This window comes from Hyalella azteca, unplaced genomic scaffold, assembly GCF_000764305.2.
Source record: "Hyalella azteca isolate HAZT.00-mixed unplaced genomic scaffold, Hazt_2.0.2 contig15116, whole genome shotgun sequence".
Taxonomy (NCBI): domain Eukaryota; kingdom Metazoa; phylum Arthropoda; class Malacostraca; order Amphipoda; family Hyalellidae; genus Hyalella; species Hyalella azteca.
The window spans coordinates 50,428-77,501 of record NW_025944978.1 but is presented as its reverse complement, the minus strand read 5'-3'; the positions used below and the strand labels follow the sequence as shown (position 1 = coordinate 77,501).

General features: G+C 40.7%; 1 protein-coding gene across 1 annotated transcript; it reads right to left on the bottom strand.

Annotated features, from left to right (window-relative positions):
* Positions 1-128: 128 nt before the first annotated feature.
* Positions 129-20,645, bottom strand: LOC108673326 (the record flags this gene model as incomplete). The annotated part of the gene is given in 27 exon segments (XM_047884298.1): positions 129-4,390; positions 4,719-4,867; positions 5,188-5,437; positions 5,960-6,147; positions 6,362-7,089; positions 7,185-7,619; positions 7,858-8,385; positions 8,655-8,920; positions 9,055-9,196; positions 9,525-9,693; positions 9,992-10,235; positions 10,526-10,730; positions 11,249-11,469; positions 12,039-12,201; positions 12,389-12,546; positions 13,011-13,154; positions 13,582-13,764; positions 14,173-14,298; positions 14,676-15,379; positions 15,516-15,646; positions 15,853-16,118; positions 16,556-16,709; positions 18,323-18,560; positions 18,959-19,178; positions 19,352-19,427; positions 19,667-19,798; positions 19,988-20,645. Coding segments are annotated over 27 exon segments (7,505 nt in total), but the record flags the coding sequence as incomplete, so codon positions are not given.
* Between the last annotated feature and the right edge of the window lie 6,429 nt (positions 20,646-27,074).

The window sequence follows — 27,074 nt, the reverse complement described above, 5'->3', positions numbered from 1 at the left end:
GTATTGAAATTCATGCAAATGCACGCACGTTTGTCTGAATAGTGACACAGAAAGCTGGAAGTATTTCTTCCTAGACAGTTTGTCGGACGATGTCGGACCAGCAGTCACCAAGGAAAGAATAAATTCAGTTCAATTAACATTTAATGTTAAGCCAATTAAATTAATAAAATCAAATAATTGACCGTAAACTATCACTCTGAATAAGAATCAATTTGAACTTCAAAGGTGAAAATCGTAGTATAAATAACACAAATCAGTTGAACGCAACTCCCGACTAAACTTAACCACTAATTAATCCTTTTAATAAAACTTGGGGTAGAAGCAACACTGGATAATGGATGTTTTATAAATTTTAAATACGAATGATCGATCGGGTTGTGCACTTGACGAAGAAAAATGACCTTTCAACTTTGATCGTTCAAAATAACTTTAACATTTTAAAATACAAGACTTTCCCTAGGACATCGCAAATAGGACATACAAAGAGCAAAATAAACCTGAATTCTGCATTAAATTTTCTGAATTGCATAACGTGGAAATAAAACTGAAGTAATTTTTAGATAAAAAAAAATCTTCCGATTAGAGTGCCACATCACTACGTTGCTCGCCAGAGTATGACGGCTCCAATCGGTAATAAATAAAGTGCCGCTTTACAATTACGCATAGTAATTTGATAAATAATACGTTATGCTTAACAAGTAATTATTCAAATGGGTACTAATAAATTTTTAAGATAATTTAGGTGCGTAAACTATACTAATGCATGGCGCCTGCGATTGCTGAGATAACACAACGATATCAACATCAGTTTGCTCATTAACAAATTACTAAATATGATTAAAGCCATTATTTAATTCTGGGACAATTGAAGCGCTGAACATGATCGTTCGTAATCACGTCGACTTATGAGAAGGAGAACCAAGAAAAGAAATTGAATTGTTTAAGCAAATTCCAGCTACTTGCCTTAAATTTAATTCAAAATTATGAACTCAATTCAATCAAAAATTAATTCAAATTTAACCGGGTATAACTATCCTTGAATTATGGACATTAAGATATTCACGCCGGCACGTCGACAAATATGCATAGTAAATCACTGCCTTGAATGAACCCATTCCATTTGGCAAGCCTTCAGTCTTCTTAAAAATGAGCCAAATGTGAACATGGGAAATTCTCTAATTAGATTTTATGTGTGGGGAAGTATTTCAACAGTCTTCGCACTAGGTTCGTCGCGATAAATAATAATCCTATAGAACTACAGGGCAACATTCAACAAAATAAATAAAACTTAAGAATAGATGCATCCCTTTACGACCCGAGCTTTCACGCAGACTCTACAATAATAAAAGAGCGATGCAAAAAAGTCACAGGACTAGCACCAAGCCACCCGCATTCTAACCCTCAATCATAGTTACTGCACACTATAAAAAGCATCATTTAAAAAGTAATTAATATATAACATCAAATTTTTACGAAGAACGAGGCCTCAGAGATGTGATAACCCCGCAGTGCTGCAAGTATAGCCCTCGAGCATACTCGGAGAAAAAAAAATTTCTCGAATTTTTTAGAACTGTATAAAAAAATTCTACATTCTGCCAGCCAAATATCGATTACAATTAACAGGCATTCGTTGAATCAACGTCACGTGATACGACGAAATTATATTCGCGTTGGTAATACTTATCATATTACATTAGATACTCAAAAAAAATTGCAGTATTCACGTACATAGAAAGATTATCAAATGGCGAATCAACAGATATGAACGAGTATTACGGTATAAACGGCCAAGCAAAAACTGCAGCACTTGAGAGAATCTGAAAGTATCTAATTCTAATTCACACACCATTTTTCCCCGTGCCACAAGACTTCGGAAGAATCATTTACAGAAATGTATATCTAAACTTAATTCAAATATTTTAACCCACATAGAATAACCCACTAGGGTCACAGCATCGTGTGACCCTAGTGAAGTCACAGTGAACGATCGCGAAAAAAAATCTGATATTGGATGCCTCGCATAGATTCCAACTAAGGATGAATATAAAAATGTGAAGGGCTCAGCAAATAGGAACAAAACATCTAAGATAGTCAAATGGGCCTAAGCAAGGAGGCTTTAATTGACTTGGATTAGGAACCGCTTACCATATTATTTCTAACGATAACGTACTCTACAAATCAACAAGCCTTAAAACGAATCCAAATGTCGTACCAGAAGAAACAACAGAAGCAGCAGCAGTAGCAATTTACATAACTTCTGCAGTAATACTGCACTTAAATAGTACGGTATCTATGAGACGCACAACGCTTGTAGTGTGCTCATCTTGAACTCTCTACAAAAGCGTGCTAATTTCTACAACCATAATATAAAACCATTAGATTGTAGGAGCCCTATATAAAAGTATAAAATTAGCACAAGTATTGACAGTCCTGATAACTTGAAAGATTTATCTACAACAGGTTATTCACTACACATACGTAACGGAAAACAAAGGATACCAAGCGACCAGGGATCAACTTTCAACCAACACGCCGATGAATTTCATAAGACTCGCAGCAAAGGCGTGTCAGTAACGCGCTGTGCTCATGTCTTTCCGAACAGAATTAAAACTTCACCTGTCATATTTCATTGCGACAAGAAAATTAAAATAAAAAATTTTGAGTCGAACGAGCAGTCGAGCTACAAAGCATAGCCTATAGACGCGAGTTTTGAAATGCCTACCTTAGGATTGACACCGTGTATTCTGGACAGCTAAAAGGGTTTTATGAGGAATTAATAGAGGAAAATTTTCCAGTACCAAAAAGGAAAAATTTTACGATACAAATATCGTGTTTTTCGACATAAGAAAATTCAATGTCACGAAACCCAAATAAGCAGCGTTTACTTCCACCAGGCGTAGAAGAATGTTGCAGGCAAGCATCACAGATTCAATGTGAGACTGTGTTCACCTATTTCAGGCACGTCTATTTGGAAACAGTAATGACTTCTAAATCATAGAGTTCGATTTTTGCTCGTTCGTAGTTAGATTTTACAATATTGGCTAAGCATGGGCAAAATAACATCCCGTACCAGACATCGACATTAAGAATCTAAGGCGAATGCCTCGCAACTTTATAATCAAATTTAATAATAAACTAAAATCATCCTGCATCAATGGCTGAACGCAAAATGAGGCAGTAGCTCTACAAACCTATCTACGCCTGAATAAATTCGTGATACCGATAAGGCATGAACAACATGATCGAAGTTAATTCAGATAAAAGTGACTCCGTCGCGCTCTGGTCTTGACTATAATAGAGCGCAGGAATGTATGATGATCGTAGTAGTCGTGACAAGATGCAGGTAAATCATTACCTTGAGATTACCTAAAATAAACAAGATGATCGTACTTGATTCCCAATAAAAATTAAATTACCTCGTCAAATATCTCCATCTTGAGTGCTGTGAAAAGACTTTATATTGAAGCCTACGTCAACAAATTCAAATTTTGATACAGCTTTAGCGCTTGCATTTCCATTGAATTTACGATTAGTCTTCATAATTATGTCACATAATATACACAATATCATCCGTTTCAAAAATTACAACGACCGAAACCCGAGATTAAAATTCAGATTCAGGGGCAATTACTATGAGAACATATGCATAACTGTAAACTCTCACACATTTCAAATGATGGCAGCACAAACTCAGAAATACCCGGCAATACATCATCAAACTAACTGTATATACTCATAGATAACCCGTAAAAGTTATAACATATCAGATATTTTCCGGGGCGTCATCGAGCGGCTGATCCCCTTCATCGTCCGTAGATAGTCCATCATAGTCAGAGAGCGACTGATCGGCACCCGCGTAGCTCTCCAGTGTGAGCTGCCGCGTCAGCAACACGATGCCTCCCCCAGCCATCGCAGCCTCCTCCAACAGGCGTTCGTTTGCGGCAGTATCAACAGAGTTAGACGTTGCAGTTGTATGGTACTCAGAGTAAGGGAAACTGTCCCCGGTGATGGTGTTTGAAGTAGAGGTGCTTGCAGACGTTTTAGTTTCGCCTTCACGCAACGAAGAATCAGTGTCATTGTCGGCTTTTATTTGCGTACCATGCGGATGGCTTGTGCTATTTTCTGTACCTAGAGTTGTATTCAGAACGGAGATATCAACTTCTCTGAGAGCGTTATTGACTCCGGTTATGGATCCTAAACTTCCTTTTTCGCATCCCTGAAACCGTTTAAATGCTCTTGACTTACCAACATCTTTAGGAGTCATAGGACCGAGATAATCCTTACGCGGTTCTGAGGCCTGATCGCGTAACTCGGACGCGACTGGAAGTTGGTCGTCCGTACGCACCGAGATATTGACACGCTTCAACAGGCATTCAGCTTCTTCGAACACCTGCAAATTACTTTAATTAGTACTAGCAATTTTGATTTCATTAGTAAAACACCAATGCAATTAAAATTACAAGCAGATAACAAAATGGAATCATGCAATGAATAAAAAAAATATATAAACAAAAGCTGTCATAGTTATGAAAAAAACTTGTCAAACCAAGAATCCTCAAAATTGGAGCGAACTTTGAAATTGGATAAAATGTCTTCACACAACTTGAAACATAATCTGTAATATTGTTTGAACAAAAGCCTGACTATTTTTGCATTTGTACGAGATTTTTATTGGAATTTAGAAGGAATTAAATGCTTTTGATCGATGACGATCATACCTCAGAAAAAGAAACATCCTGGAAAATGTCCTGCAGGAAATGCCGGGCGGCGAGGCTGTAAGATCGCGAGCTGAGGAGCTGCATCGCCTCGGAATACATGCACACGTCCTTGAAAGCTTCAGGCCAACGTTGCTTTAGGGACAGCAAGCCTGACCAAAGTGTGGCAAACACTGATGACTTGAGCGAGTTAAAAAACATTAAAATGCAATCATTCAGACTAGCATTCGTTTTCTTCCGGTAATAGAGCTTATAAGCCTTTAAAAATCTCATTTGAATAATTTTGTTATGGCCATCAATTACACTGGCCATAAACATCGTCGATTAGAAAATTGTGAAAAAATCCTGTACGAAGCAACACACATTATGTTACTTCATCGTACCAAACAACATTATTGAATGTGAAAATAATGGAATAATTACAAATACATCATTGACATAATACTATACACTAGTGAAATAAAATTCTCACCAGCCTCGGAGCCCTTGGCAGTGAGTGGACAAGCAAGACGAGTGATGAGGCGCACCATTTCCTTCCTGACGAGGACCCTGCTGGGATCAGAGCGAGCACCATCACCACCAGACGACACCATGTTCGGAACGCCCTCCCACTTCTCCATGGGCGTCTCAGGACGAGAGGTGCCGTCCATGCCTGATGGTCTCAGGCAACCTAATAGGGCACCGACTCCCGACAGCGGGGTGTTACTAGGCTCGGTGCTTATCTGCTCAAAGTTTGTGAATTTGAAGATCCAATAAAGAAACAATATTCTTTGGCTACTGCTACAACTAACTTCAGTCACCATCAACCGAAAAATTTTCAAAAAATACTTCAAATTGTACGATAAAAAAATTTTGAGGTTGAAAAATATAGAAAGCAGTAGACGGCCATGACATATTCACGTGAGCATTCAATTTCTCACTGAAAATATGAAAGTACGCTATATCCGTACGAGTACTGTAGCTGCTACAATTCTTCATTCACATACTCGAAAGAGACAACAAATATAACTACAGATCTGACTACCAGACCTCCACACGTCACACATTTACTGCTGGTAAGCTCGAAGCAACAGGCCAACAGAAAACGTCATATCAACATCCAATTCACACCAGTGGTCTGACGTGAAAGGATAAGTAACAATAAAATATCATCAGCTCAAAAAGATGGGATCGACAGGGAAGAATATACTAACTAGCTCTTTTCAGTTTAGCAGTAACAACTGAAATACGAAATTGACTCGCACCACTTCAGTTGGCTGGGCAATTTCCTGTCTATTGCAGAGGGAGAAGCAGCCGAGACACGTGGCTTTGGAGTGCAGGGACAAGCCAGTGTCTGTGACGGTGTCGAGCGACTCTGAAGTGCATTCTCCACTTGCAGTTGACGCTAATGTTGTCTTGTTTGTTGCAGCCGTAGATGTGGAGCTGCCACCGTCTGGAGAAAAAAAAAATAATTTTAATGATTAAATCAATTATGAACAGTCCTTTGATGAAATATATAACACTACTAAAACTGTCATCAATTTGTCAATGCAGCCTGCAAAGAAACAACTTGTCTCATAACATGCACTAATCACACTGAACTGATAGACAAGTTTTGTATACATTACTTTGGATCTAAATTAAATTACAGGAGCATTAAAACTAACCGGCCGAGTTAAAACTTTCTTCCCGGACAGTTTCAAGCCTTTTTTCAACTTCGCTTTCTTTTTTGCAGCCGGCCGCAGATTCTCCGTCACCTTTCTTATCAACCTCTCTCGATTTCATTCCGCTTTCTTCATCTCTTTCCGATTTACGGAGCCGATTTTCATCAGGTACACGAGTCGGGTCGCCGTCGTCAATTTCTGGCTTATTCCAATGTCCTCGGGTGTCCAACAATAAGTTCAAGTCTAGAGGCAAACAAAGTCCCAGGTATCGCTGACCACCACAAAATTCTGCTGAACCTGGTGAATCATGACCCCTTGGTCTGTGATCCGAAACTTCGCAAACAGTTGCTGCTGTGCTACCATCCAGGGAGTACGAATGCCTGCCTTCAACGTTGCACTCATCTGAAGTAACAGTATGCTCGGCATCGGCGAACTTGAGGGTGGAGGCTACACAAGCTTTGCACGTTCCTCCGCACATTTCCTGCGAATGAGAGTCCCCTGGCGTGACGGCACTGTCAGAATGCGAGTGAACGCTGCAATGAGGCGCATTCGGGCCGCTGTATGCGCTGCTTACGGCCATTAAAGAATGGCAGTGACACTGTCTTGAGTGCGTACCACAAGCGCCACTAGAAACCAGATGGACACTCAATGAACCGCTAGATGAAATCTTGCTCAGGCCCGATGCTGTGCGAGGAAATCCGCGACTGTTTTCTGCTCCCGAAACGCGGAAACTGAAAAAAAATCAAATGCATTTTTAATTTGTTGATCAACTATTCATCAGCTTTACTCTAACGCACTGATTGATTTTTATTGCATATCTACTTACTGGCTGACGTGATCTGCTGGAGGAGGGAAGAGCATGGCAAGATGCTGACGTTTCTTCTGCTGTTGCTCCTGTTCGCTTTCTGACGCAGTACGCCGTTGCTCACTCATGGCCAGCAGTAATTGGCATCCTTGGAGCGACACTCGTGAGGGCACCGAGACCATCGAGCTCTGCGAAGCAGTTCTCGGGAAGCAATTGTCCACTTCTGAAAGTGGCTTCATGGTCGTAGGAGAGATTTGTGAGGGTAAACCACATTGACAGTGGACATGAGGAAGATGGAAAAACTGACGAGGAGACGACGGAGAAATACAGTCTGGTGAGTTTTTACTCTCTTTCCTTGTCGCTAATCCATGACTGTTTCGCCAGCATTGGAGGTGCGGAACATTGACGCCAAGCCTCACACGGGCATCAAGGCACGTAGGTGAAGACGGGCCATTCCTGAAACACAAGTACTCAAAGGATGACAAGATCTAACTAAAATTAATTAATGAATATAAAGATTATTCAATGGCTAACTTCATAAGGATTACCGGTATATATTTGAATCCTACATCATGTAATGAAAACAAATTGGTTGAGGAATTCAACAGAAATACTGAAAAAAAAAGTATTGGCCACACTCGAAAAAATTGTGACACTTAAAATGTAAGCATTTGCACATATCTTATTCACGTACCCGATTCCTTCCGAATGGCAAGCGATGTCCTTTGCACTGATATTCCGATGTACCATTTGTGATTCAGTCTGAGGTTGGAGTTCATGAACAGACGTTGGTGATCCCAAACCTTCAGGTAAGCATGGCTGATTTACCAATTGATCTGACCCCACTGAATCGCAGGCATTTGAAAGCGACGAGACATTGCTAGAGGGCGTTGGATTACATGAATATTGATTCAAAACCTCAAAGCGAGAAAGCGGGCTTGTCACATGGCAAGTTGGCGAGAGAGACTGACAAGACTGGCAAGTCTGAGCAGCACATTGGCAATTATGAAGCAGCGACGGTCCTGTAGTGGGCGTGGTTGCACATGTCGATTGCAGGTTTCTGGATTGGTTTTGGCCAAACATAGAACTGGAATAGGCAGGCAAAAATGGGTTGTCCAATTGAGAGCCTGGAGAGACTGGCGGAGAAGGAGAAGAATCAAAAGGGTATGATATGTTCTGCGATGAACCACTGCTGTTATATGATGCCTGACGTTTTCGGGATCTGAAATACACAAACTCAGTCAGTAGTTGAAAGTTCCATATGAAATATCAGCTTACAACATCTTAAAATAATGCGAGTAAAGCATAAAAACATAGCAACAATCAGTTAGTCATCTTGTAGCTAGTATGGACTATGGAGTCGGAAAGACGCGAGAAATCATAGAATGACTTCGATTGAAAAACATATGGACCACACCTGCAAGCTTCTATCTATCTTCCATCTACCTATAACTCAACACTTAAAAAAAATTCGAGCACAATCACACTCACTTTTTCGTTTTCATAGACGACAAGATTTTGTTTTTGAGTCTCAAAGAGCCACGCCGAACCCAGGCCTTAGCAATGCTGCCACTGAGAGGAGGCAAACCAAGCTCCTGGGTATCATTAGTTAACTCGAGCTCTGGAAGCGGACGAGCCTCGCTGGTCGCGGTCGTGTTTTGTTCCTCCGCGACGGGCGCGCAGTCAGACAGGGAACGTTGGTGTGATATGATGCCGGTGCCACCGCCCGAACCGCCGCGCATTTGGTTCGGGAGGGTCTACAAAAAAGGCGGCACTATGAAAATATGATTAATTGGTAATCGTTTCTATACTTTAACGGATTCAAAGCCAGTCTACCAAAATCATACCTAAAATTACATGGATCACTTCAATACTGAGCAGTATCCTTCACCTGAGCCTTCCTGTGATGAGCAGCTAGAGTAGAGTCGAGGCCAATGCCCTGAACTACAATGCTTTCGTCGCTGTCAGAGGAGCCGTCGTCGTCACTCTCACCAGGTACATAGAAGCCCGACCTGATGCGGGCAACGCGCTTACTGAGTAACCCACAGGCGAGAAGAAACACAAAAATCACAGAAACACAAAAATATAACAGAGAAGATAAAAAATCATGTTAGATAATAATATAAACAAATCAGTAAATTTAAATAACATGAAATAATGATTAAATAAAAAAAAACATTGAGATGGACAAACTCGTAAGAAATTAGGTGCCAGAAAAACAATTCAGAAAGAAACAAAAGTAATCAGTTAAGCAATTGAAGACAGACAAACTCAAGACATGGAGATTTCAATTATAAATTATCTACAGTAAAATACATCAAATATCCCTAGATTGGGAAAAATGCAATTATAAATGATCACCTGGGGGCATGACCAATATAGTTGTCGTCGTTGAGTGCGGTGAAGTAAGGAGCTGCAGTGCTACGGAACTGATGAGCTGCTGGCTGGTGGTGATGGCATGGCAGGTCGTGCAATGGGTGCAGGTTAGACTGCCACCTCTGATGATGATCACGGACCACACTTTCCCAACCTGACATGCATTGTACAGATTTAATAACATGACAAGTGGCAAGTTTGTTGCGACTCTCATAATAGTGATTATACATAGAAGAGACACCAAAATATATTTAACGCTAGGTGACAGTTTTGAAGAACTCAATGAGGAACTATAAAAATCAACGTTGTTTAAAATTTTCGTTGGGATAGAGACAGTGAAAATTTCAGACTGTGATTGATGAACTGTTTACAACTGAAATTAAATTCTCTAGATTTCCCGAATAATGATACGCGCATATTTACTCATGATTATTATAACGATGATAACTCACCACACTCGCGCAAGAAGATAACTCCCTGCTGTGTAGTAGCGACGAGACACAGAGCCATGCAGCAGGCACCACGCACGCTGTACACGAGGCAGTGACGAGCCAAGCGAATGATGGCACTGAGAGCGCCACAGCGTCTCATGTGCATGATGCCGGCACTGCTGCTTCCCGCGTGGCACACGGCCCACACAGCAGCCTTCAATTCGGTGATGCTCTTTGCTGTGTCACATCGACCTACCTTGATAAGCTGGAACAAAATGCAACTATATTAATTAAACCCGAAGAAGAATCGTAATGGCAAAATTTAATTTAAAAAAACGCTACCGCTGGGCCAGAACAAAGGCTCAATAATAGGGGCCTAGTTCGATGACATGGAAAACTGACTGTGAGGATTCTTGAAATCCTTATCATAAACTGACTTTAATTCGCAGATCAAACACGAATGACATTAAAAAAGTGGTCGCCTAGATTGATGTAAAAATTTAAAGGTACTCCAAACAAAAAATTCGGCTCGGCACGCGCGTCTGGAAGTCTCACTTCAATCATGTCACTGAGCGCACGGCTGCTGAGAACTTTCTGAAGTCCTTTTGAGTGCTGCACGAGTGAGCCGTACAGGTGCGGGTACACAAACACACTCTGCACTGGCAGCGGGGCACTTGACCTGCGTCCGTAGCGACCGTTTTCATCACGTCTGTGCTCAGTGAGAGCCTCGCACAGAGCGCTCTCTTGCATCTGAACGTAGCTGCAGGGAAAATAGGAACGGATTCAATAACTGGAACCTTCCAGTCTGCAACTAAACTAAAGCTGAAGGCTAAGAAAAATGTACCAATAAAGCTCTGATTTGTACTACGTATAAAAAAGATAAATACTAATACAAAATTTTCATTGAATGCTAAAAAAAGCAACAATAAACTTCCGGTTTGCTATTGCATATGAAATACGCGAAATACAAACAAGCATAAATGGAGACCAATAAAAATTTATAGTAAAACCAGTAACTAAATGAAAAAATAGAACTCAGTACTCACTGCAGTGAGTGACAAAGAGCGCATTTTCTCGTCGACGAAAACTTGAGGTCACGGACGGACGGACGGACGGACGGACAGACAGACAGACGGACACGGCGAGTACAATAGTGCATTTTTTCCATAAATGAGAAAATGCACTAATAAATGATTTCAATCACGTGAGTCTTTTAGGACAGCAAAAAACAAAAACAAGTGGCAAGTTTCATTGTATTCATTAGAAATATTTTCTCACCAGACATTAAACGAACGTTCCCAGTGCAAAAGAATTGGGTCCAGGAGTTCGCATGAGACGTAAGCATTGTAAGCCACCGGCACCCGCAGCAGGCGGGCTGTGAGCAAGTGGACGTGATGACCAAGACTGGGAGGTAGGACAGGCGGAGACCTGGCCAAGCTGTGTAGGATGTGTGTAACTTCCGTCACCTCATAGAGCGTCGAGATGGCCAGCAGCACAACCTGCAACATCAGTATGCTCGTCACATACCGAGTGAAAACTGCACGCGACATACACTCGCAATACTCAATATGAAAATTCATCCTTATGTTTTTGAACCTCCCACACTAAAACTCTTGGACCAACGTTCCCACAAACATTGGAACATCCTGTCATCAAGTTCAGCTTGAGGAAGTAGGAGTTGCCTGACAGAGCATAACCTAGATAACCGTAACAAGTATAGGAAGAGCGACACGACAATTTACTACTAAACAATTAATTCATAAATGCAGACGTTTGCCGAATCTCATCATGGATCTCAGCATCACAACTAGAGAAAAACTAAAAAACATAAGCATTACAAATCAATCGAGAAATCATTCTGGATTATTCATTTTTAAAAATAATTTTACTAATGTGACCAAGGCAAATCCAAAGTATTGGGAGAATCAACCATTATGCAGCCTCCCTGGTTGTAGGTGTGCCGGGAATATACGACAGTCAATGCAACTTTACAGCTCATAAAGATTTTCAAATAATATTCGCCACTAGAAAAATAAAAGAGCATAGAATGAGCAAAGAAAAATCTGACCTGCGGACTGGGATCAGAGAGCTGCTGCAGGAGATGATGCAGGAGGAAGCGACAAGTGACGGAACAAGAAGTGGTGTGCAGCAGAGCACGCAACAACGATGTGCCGTACGCGCGACAGTTTTCACTGATCTCGTTGTCATGCAGCACCGTTGACAGAATTTTACTGGTAGAATACAGTAATTTTAGTTAACAATGTATATAAATAATAATGTAGCTTTATGTAAAAAAAATAGTGAGAAACATTGATATTTCGAATCAACTACTTTCCAAACTAATTAATTATCAACCAGCAGCAAATATATGTTTCCATTTCTACAAAACATAGAAATTAAATGCAAGACTTAACCAACCGGTTGATGCCATCAATGGAGTAGGCGAGCGAGGAGATGATGAGTTTACTGTAGACCTCAGACGATGCCCGGCTGGTGACAACGCAGAGCAGCTGTTCAAACACTCCAGACTGGTCTAGCATGGCGTGACCTCGTGATGATCGAGACAAAACACCCACCTGAATGTCAATAAAAAACAATAATTTAGAACAATTGATATTATTATGAAATGGATGAAATTGAGTTTAAAAGTTCTGGCATAGAGCGCGAAATGTTATATTACTACACAGCGAGAAAGTACCAGTGTAATATTTATACATAGAACAAGGAAGTACTAAAGGGTAATTTATACACCCAAGTTAGTAGAGTAAAAGGTAATACCGTATGTACCGCGAGGAAGTAGCAGAGAGGAATATTTATACACTACAAGGTAGTAGCAAAGGGTAATATGTACCGCGAGGAAGAAGTAGAGAGTAATATTTATACACTAAAAGGTAATAGCAAAGGGTAATATGTACCGCGAGGAAGAAGTAGAGAGTAATATTTATACACTAAAAGGTAATAGCAAAGGGTAATATGTACCGCGAGGAATAGCAGAGTAATATTTATACACTACAAAGTAGTAGCAAATGGTAGTATGTACCGCGAGGAAATAGTAGTGAGAGCAGGTACTGGCGAGAGCTCCTTGTGAGAGCAGCAGATCAGGCGCCGGGTGCTGCACGGACACCGCCTTTAGGTGGGTATGAATATCCATCAGCAGCTCCTCCAGATGACGACCATTGTCATTCTGAAAAATACAAGAATATCAGTGACAAGCTCAGTAGGTAGTAAATTTTTAGACGCAATTTATATATGTAAAAAAATTCGCATGTTCTTTGTTTCGATAAAAAAAAGACAGAGAATGGGTGTATAGCATACACAGCTGTCATAGAACTGCCATTAATGTCACATACTTTGCCACAGTACTTATACCGCCAGCCTTTAAAAGAAGCGATCTATTTTGTTAAAAGAACTAAGCCACAACTTTAAAGCGCGATCGAAAAAGCTTTTAAATTATTATGTGCAATTGAAACCTACAAATCGTAATGCTGAACAGTACTATATATTCTTTACTTAACAAGCAACGAGTCAAGGACAGTAGCTGCTGAGTAGCGACATATGTGTCATTGATGAAATGTTATCAAGCTGACAGGTGAAAAGCGTAAACCATTCACCTCAGGAACCTGGAGCAAGAAGTGCATCAAGAGCATGAGCGTCTCAGCCTCTATCCTGGCGTTTGGATGGTCAGCGGGCGTCTTGCTGAAGAGATCAGCTGACGGTTTGTAGAAGTGTACCAGTCGCTTCACAAACAGACGGTATGTGTTGTTACCGATGCGCTGAAGCTGGTCACTGGGCCACTGAATTGAAATAAGAAGTGAGCAATCGACAACTATCCCATCAAACATCTAATGCTGAATCAATATTGAATTAAACATTTTTTGGTTTAATGGGCAGCAATTCAGTGCGGTTTCAAAGTCATTTGCCTATGGGGAAGATTGGAATCGTGAGATCTTGACCAGCCTGCACGAGTTTTCACCCATGAAATGTGGCTTTCATTCCAATCGTGAGAATGAGAATGCAGATGCACGTTTAGGTTATAAATCAGGAAATGCAAAGGCGCAATGAGCACCCACACGCTAATCATCCTTAGTATTACTTCTGAATATTTACCACCTATCATAAGCAATCATTTTATTCTCTATGATGTAATACCAAAGCAAAATTCAAATTAAAGGTATAGTGAAGAAATATTAATAATAAGCTACCCTGAGAAGCGTCATTATGTGATCCCACTGCCAGTTGTGGTGGTTATGTCCCAGCGTGAGGACGTGTGAGCGCTTCATGGCTCGCTGCACCAGCTCCTCCTGCTCACTGCCGCTGCTGCTCAGCCACTGCACATACAGATGTTCATAAAACAGGGTAAAGATTGTCGAAAACAGGGTAAAAATATTCATAAAATAAGGGAAAGATTTTCGTAAACAGAACAAATGAGTTTTTATAACAGAGAAAACATCATAGGCAATATAAGAATGGACTGGGATGGAGTAATGACTATATGAATATACATAAGGATATATCTTACTATATTATTAAGATTTCACATTTTTAATCAAGATGCAAATATAAAACAATTTTCCCTTCAACAAAAAGTTACTGAACCTAGTAAGTTATTTCCCAATTTCAAAAGGTAAACCTTCAAAATCCTCCAGACCAAATTTTAATTGCTGCTTAATACAATATTCATGCAACATAATTATACCATATTAACCTTGCTCGATCTTGAGATATCATTGACTGATGTCACAGCAATTTTTTTGCGTGAAAAAGATGCTTGGAATGCTCCACTTTCATCGAACATACTCGTCGGAAAGCCACTGTAGGGTACAGCATGACTTGAACTGTTATTAGAGAAGGGCATCATATTCAACAGATGTGCCATGTATAACGAGTGTTGAGGTGGTAAAGCTGGCGGGTTGAGTCGTCCTCGCGACAGCTTCAAGAGAGCATTGATGGCCGTGCAAGCTCGGGCGCGACGCTGGGCCTGAGTCATCTTGGCCGTAGCTGCGTTGACGATACTCGTCGTGGTGGGGATACTGAAAGGATTGGGAGATTCCAAGTCCTGAGCTAAAGCATAGTTGTAATTTCTGGTGTCAGCGTCACGCGAACTGCTTAGCAATTTAATATCGTCAAATAATAAGGACGATCGAACGTCAATGTTGCTCTCGGTAATATCCCGGCTGAAGACACCTTCTGCCTCTCGGAATAGGTCCACGTTGACGGCAGGGTTGCTGCTGTGCACGTTCGTCAAGGTTGTAACAGCAACGCGCCTTTCTTTGACGCCATTAGGGTTGGATACAAGTGAATTCACGTATGAGTAATTAGTGGCAGCTTGATTCATGAGCTCAGGCAGAGCGTGAGTAAGCTGACTGCACTCCACTGGCAGATCTTGGTGAGCGAGGTGAACCAACTCTCCTGAAACATCAAGGATAGAAGAAATTGAATTCAAGGATTCATAAAAGATATTATATTGATCAGCAACAATTGTTGCAGCCAGCCTCCAAAATACTTCATTGTACAAATATATACATAAGTTGTGACATGAACTGACCAAGAAGCACTGTGGCTCTCAATGCTAGTGCTGACGGTGAATTGATGACCACGTGACAGAGAGCTGACAGTAAGTTGGCCTTGATGAGCATGTACAGCACCAAAGACTGCTGAAGCTGCACCAAATTAGGTCTGGAACATACAGCAGCAAAATTAGCACAATTTTAAATCAGTCTTATCCTTCATAAAATCCTTAATGTAACTAATACGTTTTGTCAAACCTTGAAAGTACACAATGCATTCATCAAAAGCTACTGGTAGGATGTAACTCATCAATGACACTGAGGTTGAGACAACAGACAAAACAACACTGAAAATTTATTTTAAGTGATAATGACCTGCACTTCGGAAGCTGTGGCAACGTGTAGCGGATCTCAGCAGCCACAAATCCGTAGGAGAGATTCCATCCGTCAGGGTCTAGTTTAGGGGAGTTGAGATGCGCAGCCACCGCAGAGTCCCATTGTTGACATTCCTCACCACTAGGCCCGCTGCGGGTGCCGCTCTTGTCGCGAGATCTGGCAGGAGTATCAGTGTTCTTCCTCCTGCCACCACGTGGACACTCACTTATGCCAAAGAACTCGTAGAGCACGTTGATGATGGCAATCTGTGGCATCGTATACAATTTAATCAATTTGATTGCTTAATTGAAGATTACCTTAGGAAGCTACAATTCATTTAACTGTTAATAATACTGATGATAGTTACAGTAACTGAAAACATTCAGTTGGTGATATTTCTGAAGAAATCGTTTCATTATTATTAATAATAACATAAAGTGGAAATTTAGCATCTGAGTTCTCATAAGGATGATTGGCATATCGAAAAGAGGTCCTATGACATTTCTTCCATATAGGTATCTCTTCATGCCATCATGAACTGTCTATACCAAATAGTGTACCTAAGTAACCTAACATACTAACACTGAATAACAGCGTCAAAAAATATTGCTATATGAATAACATTACTAGCATAAATAAGTGAAAGAATGAAAAGTATGATCACAGATTAAAAACGATCATAAAGAGAGTACATAGGACTAACAGTGGTGACGAGATGTGATGTGTAGGCGAGCTGTGCAGTGAGGCTGCGCACAGCACTCAGGTTGTCTTTGGCCAGCAGCAGCACCCCAGGCCACGACCGCAGAAGCAGCAGCAATGACGTCCGTGCAGTCACTAACCGCAGTTCTCGTTCATCACTGTGAATGCATGTAAGGTTTCGAACGTGGTGCCTGATTTTTAGCTCGACACCAATTACTTGGTCAAATCCTCTCTACTTTTAGGGCTTGAATCATTTCAATAGTTCATAAACCACACAGATACCTTCCTGCTTGAAATTTTCTAAAATTCTCTCGGGAAAATTTGTACCTAGACAAAACAAGTATTGGTAGGTACTCCAGATGAAGGCTTGAAATTAAAAAGAGTAAGAGATGACATCTGTACTGGGTAAAAAAGCGTGCCAACTAGAGAAATGCATGTGAATATCACAGATAAATGAATCAAGCAATTTGACTAGTTGAGCAAGACATGGTCAGCTACAAATAGTTAATGTCTTACAGTTGTACGAGTCGTCTCAGCGCATATTTTACGAGTATTCTTCTTCTTCAACAGGCAGGAGAAAATTTTTTCAGGAGACAAGGTGCTGCCGTATTGTGTACCTGTGTTAAACACCACCTCTGCTTCTTGGTCGTATTGCAGCAAATAACTTCTTCCCGCGGCCTGCAACTCCTCAAATCCGGGCCATTTGTAGTAATTGAGCAAAATTAAGTTACCTCACAACCAAGAACTTTTTGCATCATGGCCGTTTGTATTAATGAAACAAAAGTACTTTCACGATGAGGCAAACAAAATTTTATACCACGACCGTGTGTAGATGGCGGTTATAGTTGCTGGATTTTCCTGAAACTACTGCTGGTCTTGCGATTTTTGGTATAACATTCGCTACCGGTATGTAACGCTTACCGGTATGTAAGTGTTCCATGTAACACGGTCCTATTAGGTTGTAGAAGGGAAGTTTGTGATATTAGTAGTCACTTTTCAGTAAGTTTTTACTTCCATAATAGTAACTGTCGAACAGCTTCGCCTGATGTATTATGACACTGCCTTCAGGCCCTAGGTACCGTTCCTAGTAGAGGCCGTAGCTCACATCCCACCTAGCTTCAAACAAACCCTGTGGGTTGTGGGTTTAAAGGTTCGATAAAACATGTTTCGTAAGCTTTCCCGCGCACTGCTATCATGGGTCGTAGTAGTTTATGCCATTAAGCCTGCTTACTCTACAGAAACTTCTTTTTGCAGTAGGTATTGAATAAGCTTCTATCCTTCATTAATTTGTTATGTTGATTCCATTTGCTGCTTCCTGAACACTCTCATCTTCAGCATTATTTATTCATTCTATCTAAAATACTATTCTAGGTCATCTCGAGTCTTGTATCCACAATCCACATATCAGATCCACATCATAAGCGGGATATCTGGATAAAGGGGAACAAAGCAAGCCAAGAAAATGCATAACTTCTGAAACCTTTGACATTGAGAAGCTACAGGGAAATTGGGATTTGACAGGTAACTATACTAGATTTATGTGAATAAGTGTCGACAAATCGATTTTTAAAAAATTTGTTGACATGAACATGGAAGTTATGTGTAGAAAAAATTTGATTGAGAAAACATTGAGAGAGAATACAAAACAAAAATAAAGAAAACATTTTACAAAATGTATTTACAACAAACAAAAATAGAAAAAACATTGAATTCATAACGAGAAAAAATTCATGTGAAACTGAAATTTTGTCCATGTGATAGAGCCCCGCACCTGTTAGAGATACCATGATCGAGGTCGTAGGTAGTGTGCTTGTAGTGGTAGTCGGTGTAGGGCGCTATGACCTGCAGGAGGTAAGCCGTGTGGTGGCGATAACGTGGCGAGTTTGTGATCCATAGGAGAGATGCAAGCACCGCCTCGTGTATGCGAGGAACGCTGCTGCATTCCAGCAGGCTTTGCTGCAGCGGAGCTACAGCTCCACATGATAAACTCGTCTCGGTATGCACCAAAACTGCACACACACACATATTTTAGAATGCAGTTACTTGCTTACAAACTACAAAAAAATACACAATTTAATTTTATTCAGCACAGTTCAAATGGGATGTCCAGTCTAACATAAAACTGCACAAACAGTTAATGAACAGTAGAAACTCTATTCAAACTTCAAAAATAACTGAAAACAGACCCAAATAAAGTTCGTTATGTACACACATATTTTTCTAGAACTGTGGACATTTTTTTCTGCTGGACTATATAATTCCTGCACACTAAGTAACAGATGCTACCGTAGATTGTCATACCAGGGTAAAATGCTTTTACATAGCAATGAAGAATTTCAGTTTTTCAAAGAAATAAAAGATATTTTATTATCATTGTCATGCAGTCTTTTCTGAGACAAAGGCGTACCCAGTTCAGAGAGAACCGCCAATGCAGGATAGAGAAATGAATCCTTGAGTTCCAAACCCGACCGAGTCAAGGAAATTATGGAGTATAGCAAATCCTTTGGGAAGCCCAGTTGACTATGACGACCTAAAGGAGAGGCTTTAGATTTTGTGCAAGATGATGTGATGCCATCACCGCATATGCAATCTGAGTCTATTTGAGCTGATGAGTTGGAAGAATAAACCTGCAATAAAACATTTACATTAATTATGACTAACCAATTCAAATCTTCAAGTTGAAATGAAATTTCAATGGGAAAAACGTGTAGTAGAAAATGTTTGCCAGGAAAACGTTAAGAATAATTCAGCAGAAAAGTTTCACTCACAAATAGGACAGTTCTACAGCTTTCAAACATGCCTGGACAAGTCTTCTGAGTAATCTTAGAGCCTGCAATCTCTCCACTGAGTTGCCACCAGCTGAAGAATCCAAAGACCTGTCAAATGGAGGGAGCACATGCCATAACACCCTAGTATTATGTACATTGGATGAAATTGTTATGTTTTGAAGAAAAATGAATGAAAACAATATATCAAGATACATACTTATAAGTTATAATAGTTTTTTTACAAGTATTATTTGCTATTTTTGGGAAAGCATGATTTCTCATTGGTTACCTAGTAATGCATGTTGTAAATGAGAACTTTCATTAGCTTATTGTCTTGCTGTTCTTACCTAACAACTAGTGGCACAACATTGGCCCTCAAAAAAGCAACAGCATCCAAATTAGAGTTGAGCAAGTAGCGCATGAGACGCAGGCCTGATGCTCGCACTTCTTGGCCATCTGAGACCAGACAACAGCGCAACCTGTGTTTGGAAGCAGTCATTAGTTAGGCAATTAAAAGAGAATGTACAGTATGCATTAATAAGAAAATTAATAGATTCAAATAATAAACAAAGATCAACAACAACAAGGAAAAATGAATCATTTTGTTCCCATTATTAAGACAAGATAATGTGCTACATTTTATTACAAATGAAAGGCTAAAATCTTACATGCAGAAATATTCTTGCACTGAGTAAGGGCTTTCTCTGAAGTCCAAGCCATTATCTCCATCCTTCTTGTCTGCCTGTTGCCAAGATGTGCTTGACCTACCATGACTAGAAATATTGTCTGATGAAGATTCTTTTTTGAGAACTTCATCACCATAAGAAGAGTTTTCAACAGTAGAATATGTTGAGAAAATATCTTTTTTGTGGGCATCAGAATTACTACTTCCAGTCTCCTGTTCTTCATCTATCAAGAGATTTTTTAATGCACGTTCGGGCTTGAAGGACCCTTTGTTGAGCTCATTTTTTTGTTGAACATACAAGTTCTCTGACCAATCCCCATGATCAGAATGGCTGCTCTTCCTCCATCTCTTTTGGTTTTGTAATTCATCAGCTTCAGTATTGCTTACTCTAGAAAGATAAATGTCTTCTTTGCCCAAAGTGTTAGTTTCAGAAGACCTGTAATGATTATTTCCATTTGATCCCTGCAACTTGCTTTTGTTAGCAGCAAGTTGCTGCAATGCCCTGACTGCAGCATTGAGGTATGCAAGTTTAAGGCCATTATTATAGCCCGATGAGGAACAAACATAAGGCAGCACCTGCAGAAGCACCCCACTACTGCCGCCTGAGATGTCAAGTGACAGAGCTTTGCTTCGACGGTTTCCTGAAAAATAAGAACTTGTCAAGAATTGAACCATATAAAATCTGTAGCAATTAAAAGACTGAGAGTCAGTACAATTTGAAGAGGTATATAGACAGTTGATTGGGTGACTAAAGAAAATATCACAAGCATGATATCTATATGTTGTAAAATTCAATGAATATGGTACATTACATTTCACTTGGTCAATTTTTTTAGTGAAACCTCAAAGTGACATTGATAGCAGCATCTATTGTATACAAAGGAATAGATTTATCATATAATAAACCACTGAAGAAGTTAATGATTTTCACACATGAAACCATAGATGTTTAATTCAAGTAAATTAAGAGAATTTTTTTAAAAATATGCTTAATCTCCGAGTTGCTTCAAAATTAAATTAACTGTTACTAAGGTTTCTCAGTTAGGGTTGGGATATCAGTCTCTTTGTAGCTTCATAAACCTAAATTGGTTGGGCATGCAGGGTAGAGTTTTAAAGCTAAACATGCAAAACAGTACAAATGAATGTGCCATGAATTCAGGAGAGGTAATATAGTCACATTGCATCAATAAATGTTCCTTAGATCTTCCTTCTATCAATAGATCTTCCTTCTGCAATTTCATTTGTAAAGTCCTGTGCAAGGTTTACCCCCAATCCCTAATTTTACTCTAGAAACAGCTACAAGAACATTTGACTTTCCTTCAGAGGCAACTGAACACATGATAATGTATTGTTTATGTTTTGTTGAAGAATAAATGCAGTCTGATGTGACTGCAACTATGCCATCTCCAATAAAACATTTTGGGTTGACTCATAATGCAGGATATTTTCCTAGGAGTGAGGCATCACATACTACGGAAGTTAAAAATTTTGTGAAATGCAATGTTTGTGAACTGCAATTTCTTCAATCAAATAAAAATACATTACCTACATCATACCTGCAAGATTTCATACAAACCAAAATTATATGATATTAGAGCCATAATATTTCAGAAAAAAGTAGGACCTTTCCCTACTAGCCTGCATGTGGGCAACTGCCTGTCTGTGAATCCATCAGTAGAAATACCAATTCAGAATATTGGGCACAATTTTCTTATAATCAGACTGGAATTCTAGAATAGTGAATAAATTTACTTTCATTCTTGGGCAGATACATATCCCTTTCCTGCTGTGATTGGTTGAAATGTCATCCTCTCTAGACAGTGATTGGCTGATAGGATTGTGATTTCATCCTCTCCAGTGGACTGAGTGGAGACTGTGATTGGTTGTGGGATCATGATGTCTTCTTATCCAGACTCAGACTGATTGGTTAGCTATGCAATGGACTTTCCAATACCGTAAAATGGGGTAACTTAGACCGGCGGGGTAACTTAGACCACTTTTAGTTTTATCAACAAAAACCCCCACAACTCAAAAACTATTTGACATAGAAAAATTTTGTCAATGGGCATTAAAGGCCTAATACTGAGGCTACATAACACAATATAAAGATTTAAAAAGTTTGCATATCTAATAGGTTAAAAAATTAAAAATGTGACCCATGAAAAAAAGCTATTATTTAAAGCCTGTCGGAGTACCCCCTCCGATTTTTTTATTTTTTGATTAAATAACTCCAGGTTTTGATGCATTGTAGTAGAACTCTTCTAGTTACATATGCAAATGACAAATTTTAGGAAAGTGTCATAGTTTGCAAATGGGGGGCGCCGCCCCCAAATGGGGTAACTTAGACCACCTAATGTCAGCCCTGATGGGGTAATACCTGTCTCTTATACACATCTAGATGTGTATAAGAGACAGATGGAGGCTTGGAAGCTTCATAATCTTTAATCTTTCCTCATATGACTTGCCTTTCAAGCCCGGAACTATCCTTGTTGCGCGTCTTTGAACATTCTCTACTAAATTTTTGTCCTTTTCAAATTTCGGTGACCACACGACGTTTCCAAACTCCAGGTTCAGCGCACGACAGCAACAAACAACAGTGAACAGTGCAGCATTATTCATGCATTGAACATCCAAATTTTCAAATCTAATCCATTTGTTCTATCTAATACATATACCTACTCACAATTTACTAATCTTGCAATATTCGTATCGAATTCGTATCGAGCAAATCTCTCATGAATTTGTGTCACAGTGTCTATCTCCACGGAAACTTTTGAGAAAATTTCAGGTTCAATATGTTAAAGGATTGGCATAGTTCATTGGCTCAAATGTGATACAATTGCTCAGTACCACTAAACCGCGAGTAATCCTGACACCACTCTATTAGTGAATGAGTTAATTTACATTTGAAATAGTGTAATGCTATGAAGTTCATTTAACATTCATCAATATAATTGGAACTGTGTTTAGCTCCTTTTTTAATTCTTATCTGAACTAAATAAGATATAGTTTTCATACTGTCATAATTCTATGAATGGTTGTATGATACTGTGACGTCGTTTTGTCTCTCGTCAGATTAAATGCACTAAGTTTTCCTATTCTCATCTATTCTTTCTTAAAATCTTCACTCATCCCGACGTTCACTCAACAAGTGCGTGGAAAATATTGCAAAGATTAACGAAATCATCATTCAATTCAATTCAAATCATTCATCATCATCAGCGTCAGTGCTGCGTCACCGCCGCACCTGTATCGTAATCGCAGTTCAAGCTCAACCGAAGCCGTTGGCACTAATCGTAATCAAAGCCCGACCCAGTGTTGGCACTGTAATACTTGATAATCAATTTTAAAACCCAACCCAGCATTGGCAAACGCTAGCATAAGCGAGAAAACGCCAGTAGTCTCTTTTTCTTGCCTGCCAAAACCACCTCGTCTCACGTCACCAAGTCACTTAAGACATCATTGTTACCAACAACAGCGAGTAAAAACTACAAAACCAAAAGTTGTTCTTCCTGCCAACCCAACACACATCCGGGCCAGTGAGACGAGTTAAGAACCTGGCGGTGGAGAAACTGAGAGTGGCCACTACAGATAGCGAAAATGGAGCTATTAAGAAATGCAAATCAGCTCAGTCGCAGTGAATTGGAAAATTTTCTTGAAGGATTCACGATGAACTAGATACCTTGCTGGACCTAGAAGACGAAGAGTTAAGATAGGAACCAGAACAACTGAAAGGGCGTGCTTCTAGGCTCAAGGAGAAAATGAAGGAATACCTACGCTATTGCCGGAAACTTAATAAAATGCTAATAGCGAAAGGCTGTCACACAGAATTGCAATTCGCTAGGGACAAACTGCGGAGTCTGCACGACGATTGCGTGCAAAGCCTATTGTAACTACGAGCGTCTCCAACAGCTCAACCACGATGAGGTGTCGTCCTTGCACTTCAACATCTCTTCTGTTCGATCGGACGACTCTCTTACTTTAAGGCTCGAACAGCCGATATGCCCATCAATCCGTACCGATCGACTGGTCAGCCCAGTAATAATCGAGTCAGGAGTCAACGCTCCACGGGACTCCGGAGTCCTCCCCGCGCCGTCCCAATCTTTTAGTCATCTTGCCAAAAACAGTTCATATCCAATCCACTGGAGCTCCTGCTGATAAGCTCTACAATCACCCCACTTCTGCACCCTCGTATCGTTCAAATGACCTCACGCTGCACATCGTTACGTCACCCATCCATCCGAAATTCCCCAATGGTGATGCAGTCCCATTATCATCAGCTCCTGATTATTCGACTATGGATCCCCAGCAACTGAACAAGCTTCGTACCTCAGCCGTACCCTCAAAACCTCATCAACGTTACCTAAACCCCCAGAACACTCTCCAGCACTTCACCTCTGAGACAACCGTCACAAGCATCTCACTCCAACATCAAACGAACCAATCGCCGACTGAATGCCCTCCGAACACTAAACTGTTATACGGACCAACCCGACCTCGCCCCTGAACCCCAGTGCCCAAGACGTTCTTATCATGTTCGCGAACCGCATGTTGCAAGAAGACTACATAAAGAAAACTATTGACAGCTTCGATGGAAATCCTACCCAATTCTGACCATGAGCGGCCACAGTGCGCGAATACTCGGAAGCTCTGCGACTTTCCCCAGGCGAGACACTTCAATTATGGGAGACTAACTCTACGGGGCGTCCGCGTGCAATCATCAAGGCGAGGCTCAACTCCGGGAAGGAAATTACTTCAGAAGATCTACACTCGGTTGGGGATAAACTGCAGCGCCTCTACGGAACAACAGGAAGAATAGCCGATGAATTAGTATCAAGAATCGAGAGATTTCCCGTAATTATAGGATCAAACCAAGCCGAACAATTGCAAGAACTACTCGACCACTGCGAGGTCATCCTACAACACATGGAAAACTGCCCTGAACTCTGCGTTATGAACGTTGCCACAGGCACGCGACCTATATGATATAAAGTTCCAGAACACATCCAGCTGAAATGAAGAAGCGTATGCCAGAAGTACCAAAAAACACACGGTGGCAAGCAGCCCCCGTTCGAAGTCCTTGTAGACTGCTTGAAACGTCAAGTACTAGAAATGTCAGATGACAACTACGCGGTAAAGTAAAGGTGATGGAACCCGCACACGAAAGCGACAAGAAGTATGCAACGAGAGTTTTACAAACGCCCGTATCGTCCAACACCAGCCCTCATAAGACATGTCCGGTCCACCAGTCCTCGAGTCACTCGCTACTCGACTGCAGGTCATTCAAACGACTTCAGTATTACGATAAGCAAAAGCTAGTGAACGATTATCAACTCTGTTTGTACAAAAATCTGGTGGAATTCATTAAATTTATTAGTGGTAAATAATCCGCTTTTCTGGCCGGTGTCAAGCCGAACCCGAAGAAGAATAATAGCAGCAAGAACAATCAGATTTCCTATACCAGCCTAACCGCACGGTGCTCCCGCTTCACCTGTGTTTGCCTAGCAGTTTTTTGGAAGGCATACCTGCAGCATCTTACCTCGGCCGCGGTCCTGCTCTCCTCTTGATCTGGCGTTGTGGTGGCTCGACGAGAGCGTGGTTCCCCTACCTGGAGCTCAGATGTGTGATGTTCATGGCCAGCCATGGATGACCGAGCCAGCCGTTGATCCATCCTTTGAACTTAAATAAAGCCTGTTCAGTTTCTAGTAGCAAATCCTTTCTTATTTTCCTGATTCGTTGAAGTTGGTTATGGTTAATAACTGAAGTCGGAAATTCAATCATCTTCTATTAAAATTTAAATTCAATATTCATTATTTTTGTATACTGTTGTTACTGTCTTGGCCACCACACTGCAACTGGCTGCACCGCACAACCAAGATGTAGCATCTGCAAACAAAACCACATAACCCTCGTGCACCGAGAGAGAGTACCTCACGCATACCCAGACTACGGATAAGCCAGTACAGTGCCACTCAGTGCCATCGTCGGCTGCCCGTGGCCCGCCCAGTGTGACATCGTCCTTCAAATACCCAGCACTGACCACCCCTCCATTCGGTGTGGCCCGGTGGTAGTGTGACATCGTTTTGCCACTCGTCAAATTAAACGCATTAAGTTTTCCTATCCTCATCTATTCTTTCTTAAAATCTTCACTCATCCCGGCGTTCACTCTACAAGTGCGTGGAAAATATCGCAAAGATTAACGAAATCATCATTCAATGAACGCAGAGAGCCCTCAAGCGGTCCCCTCGTTCTCAGCCAGCGTGGCAGCGTCAGTGCTGCGGCACCGCCGCACCAGTATCGTAATCGCAGTTCAAGCTCAACGGAAGCCGTTTACACTAATTGTAATCAAAGCCCGACCCAGTGTTGGCACTGTAATACTTAGTAATCAATGTCAAAGCCCAACCCAGCGTTGGCAAACGCTAGCATAAGCGAGAAGTCTCGTAGTCTCGTCTTCTTGCCTGCCAGTAGTCTCGTCTTTTTGCCTGCCAAAACCACCTCTTTTTACGTCACCAAGTCACTTAATTAAGTCACCATTGTTACCAACAACGGCGAATAAAAACTACACAACCAAAAGTTGTTCTTCTTGCCAACCCAACCCACATCCGTGCCAGATACAGACAAAAGTGCATGTGCGATGGAACGTGCCGCACAGAGGGCAATTGATTGCTATGGAAATAGCCTGCTCAGGGCAAAATTCATTGATCTGCCTGAACATGACAATTATCATTTCAAAACTGATCATATGTAATTAAATAATAATTCGGTAATCTCGTCGTTTACAGAATCTTTCAAACATCTCTCTAGTAGGAATGATGTCCGTAGATTAAGGCCTGTAAATAATGTAGGGAGTAACCGCATCATACGGAATGATGTCCGTAGATTAAGGCCTGTAAATAATGTAGGGAGTAACCGCATACATCAAAGTGAAAGTGCACAAAAAGTTTTAAAATGTTTTTACACGAACTCGGATTCCGTTTTGAACAAAAAAAGTGAACTGTTAACTGTGATCGCAAACGAGAGTATAGACATTATTTGTATTACAGAAACACTTCCTAAAAATCACGGGGGGA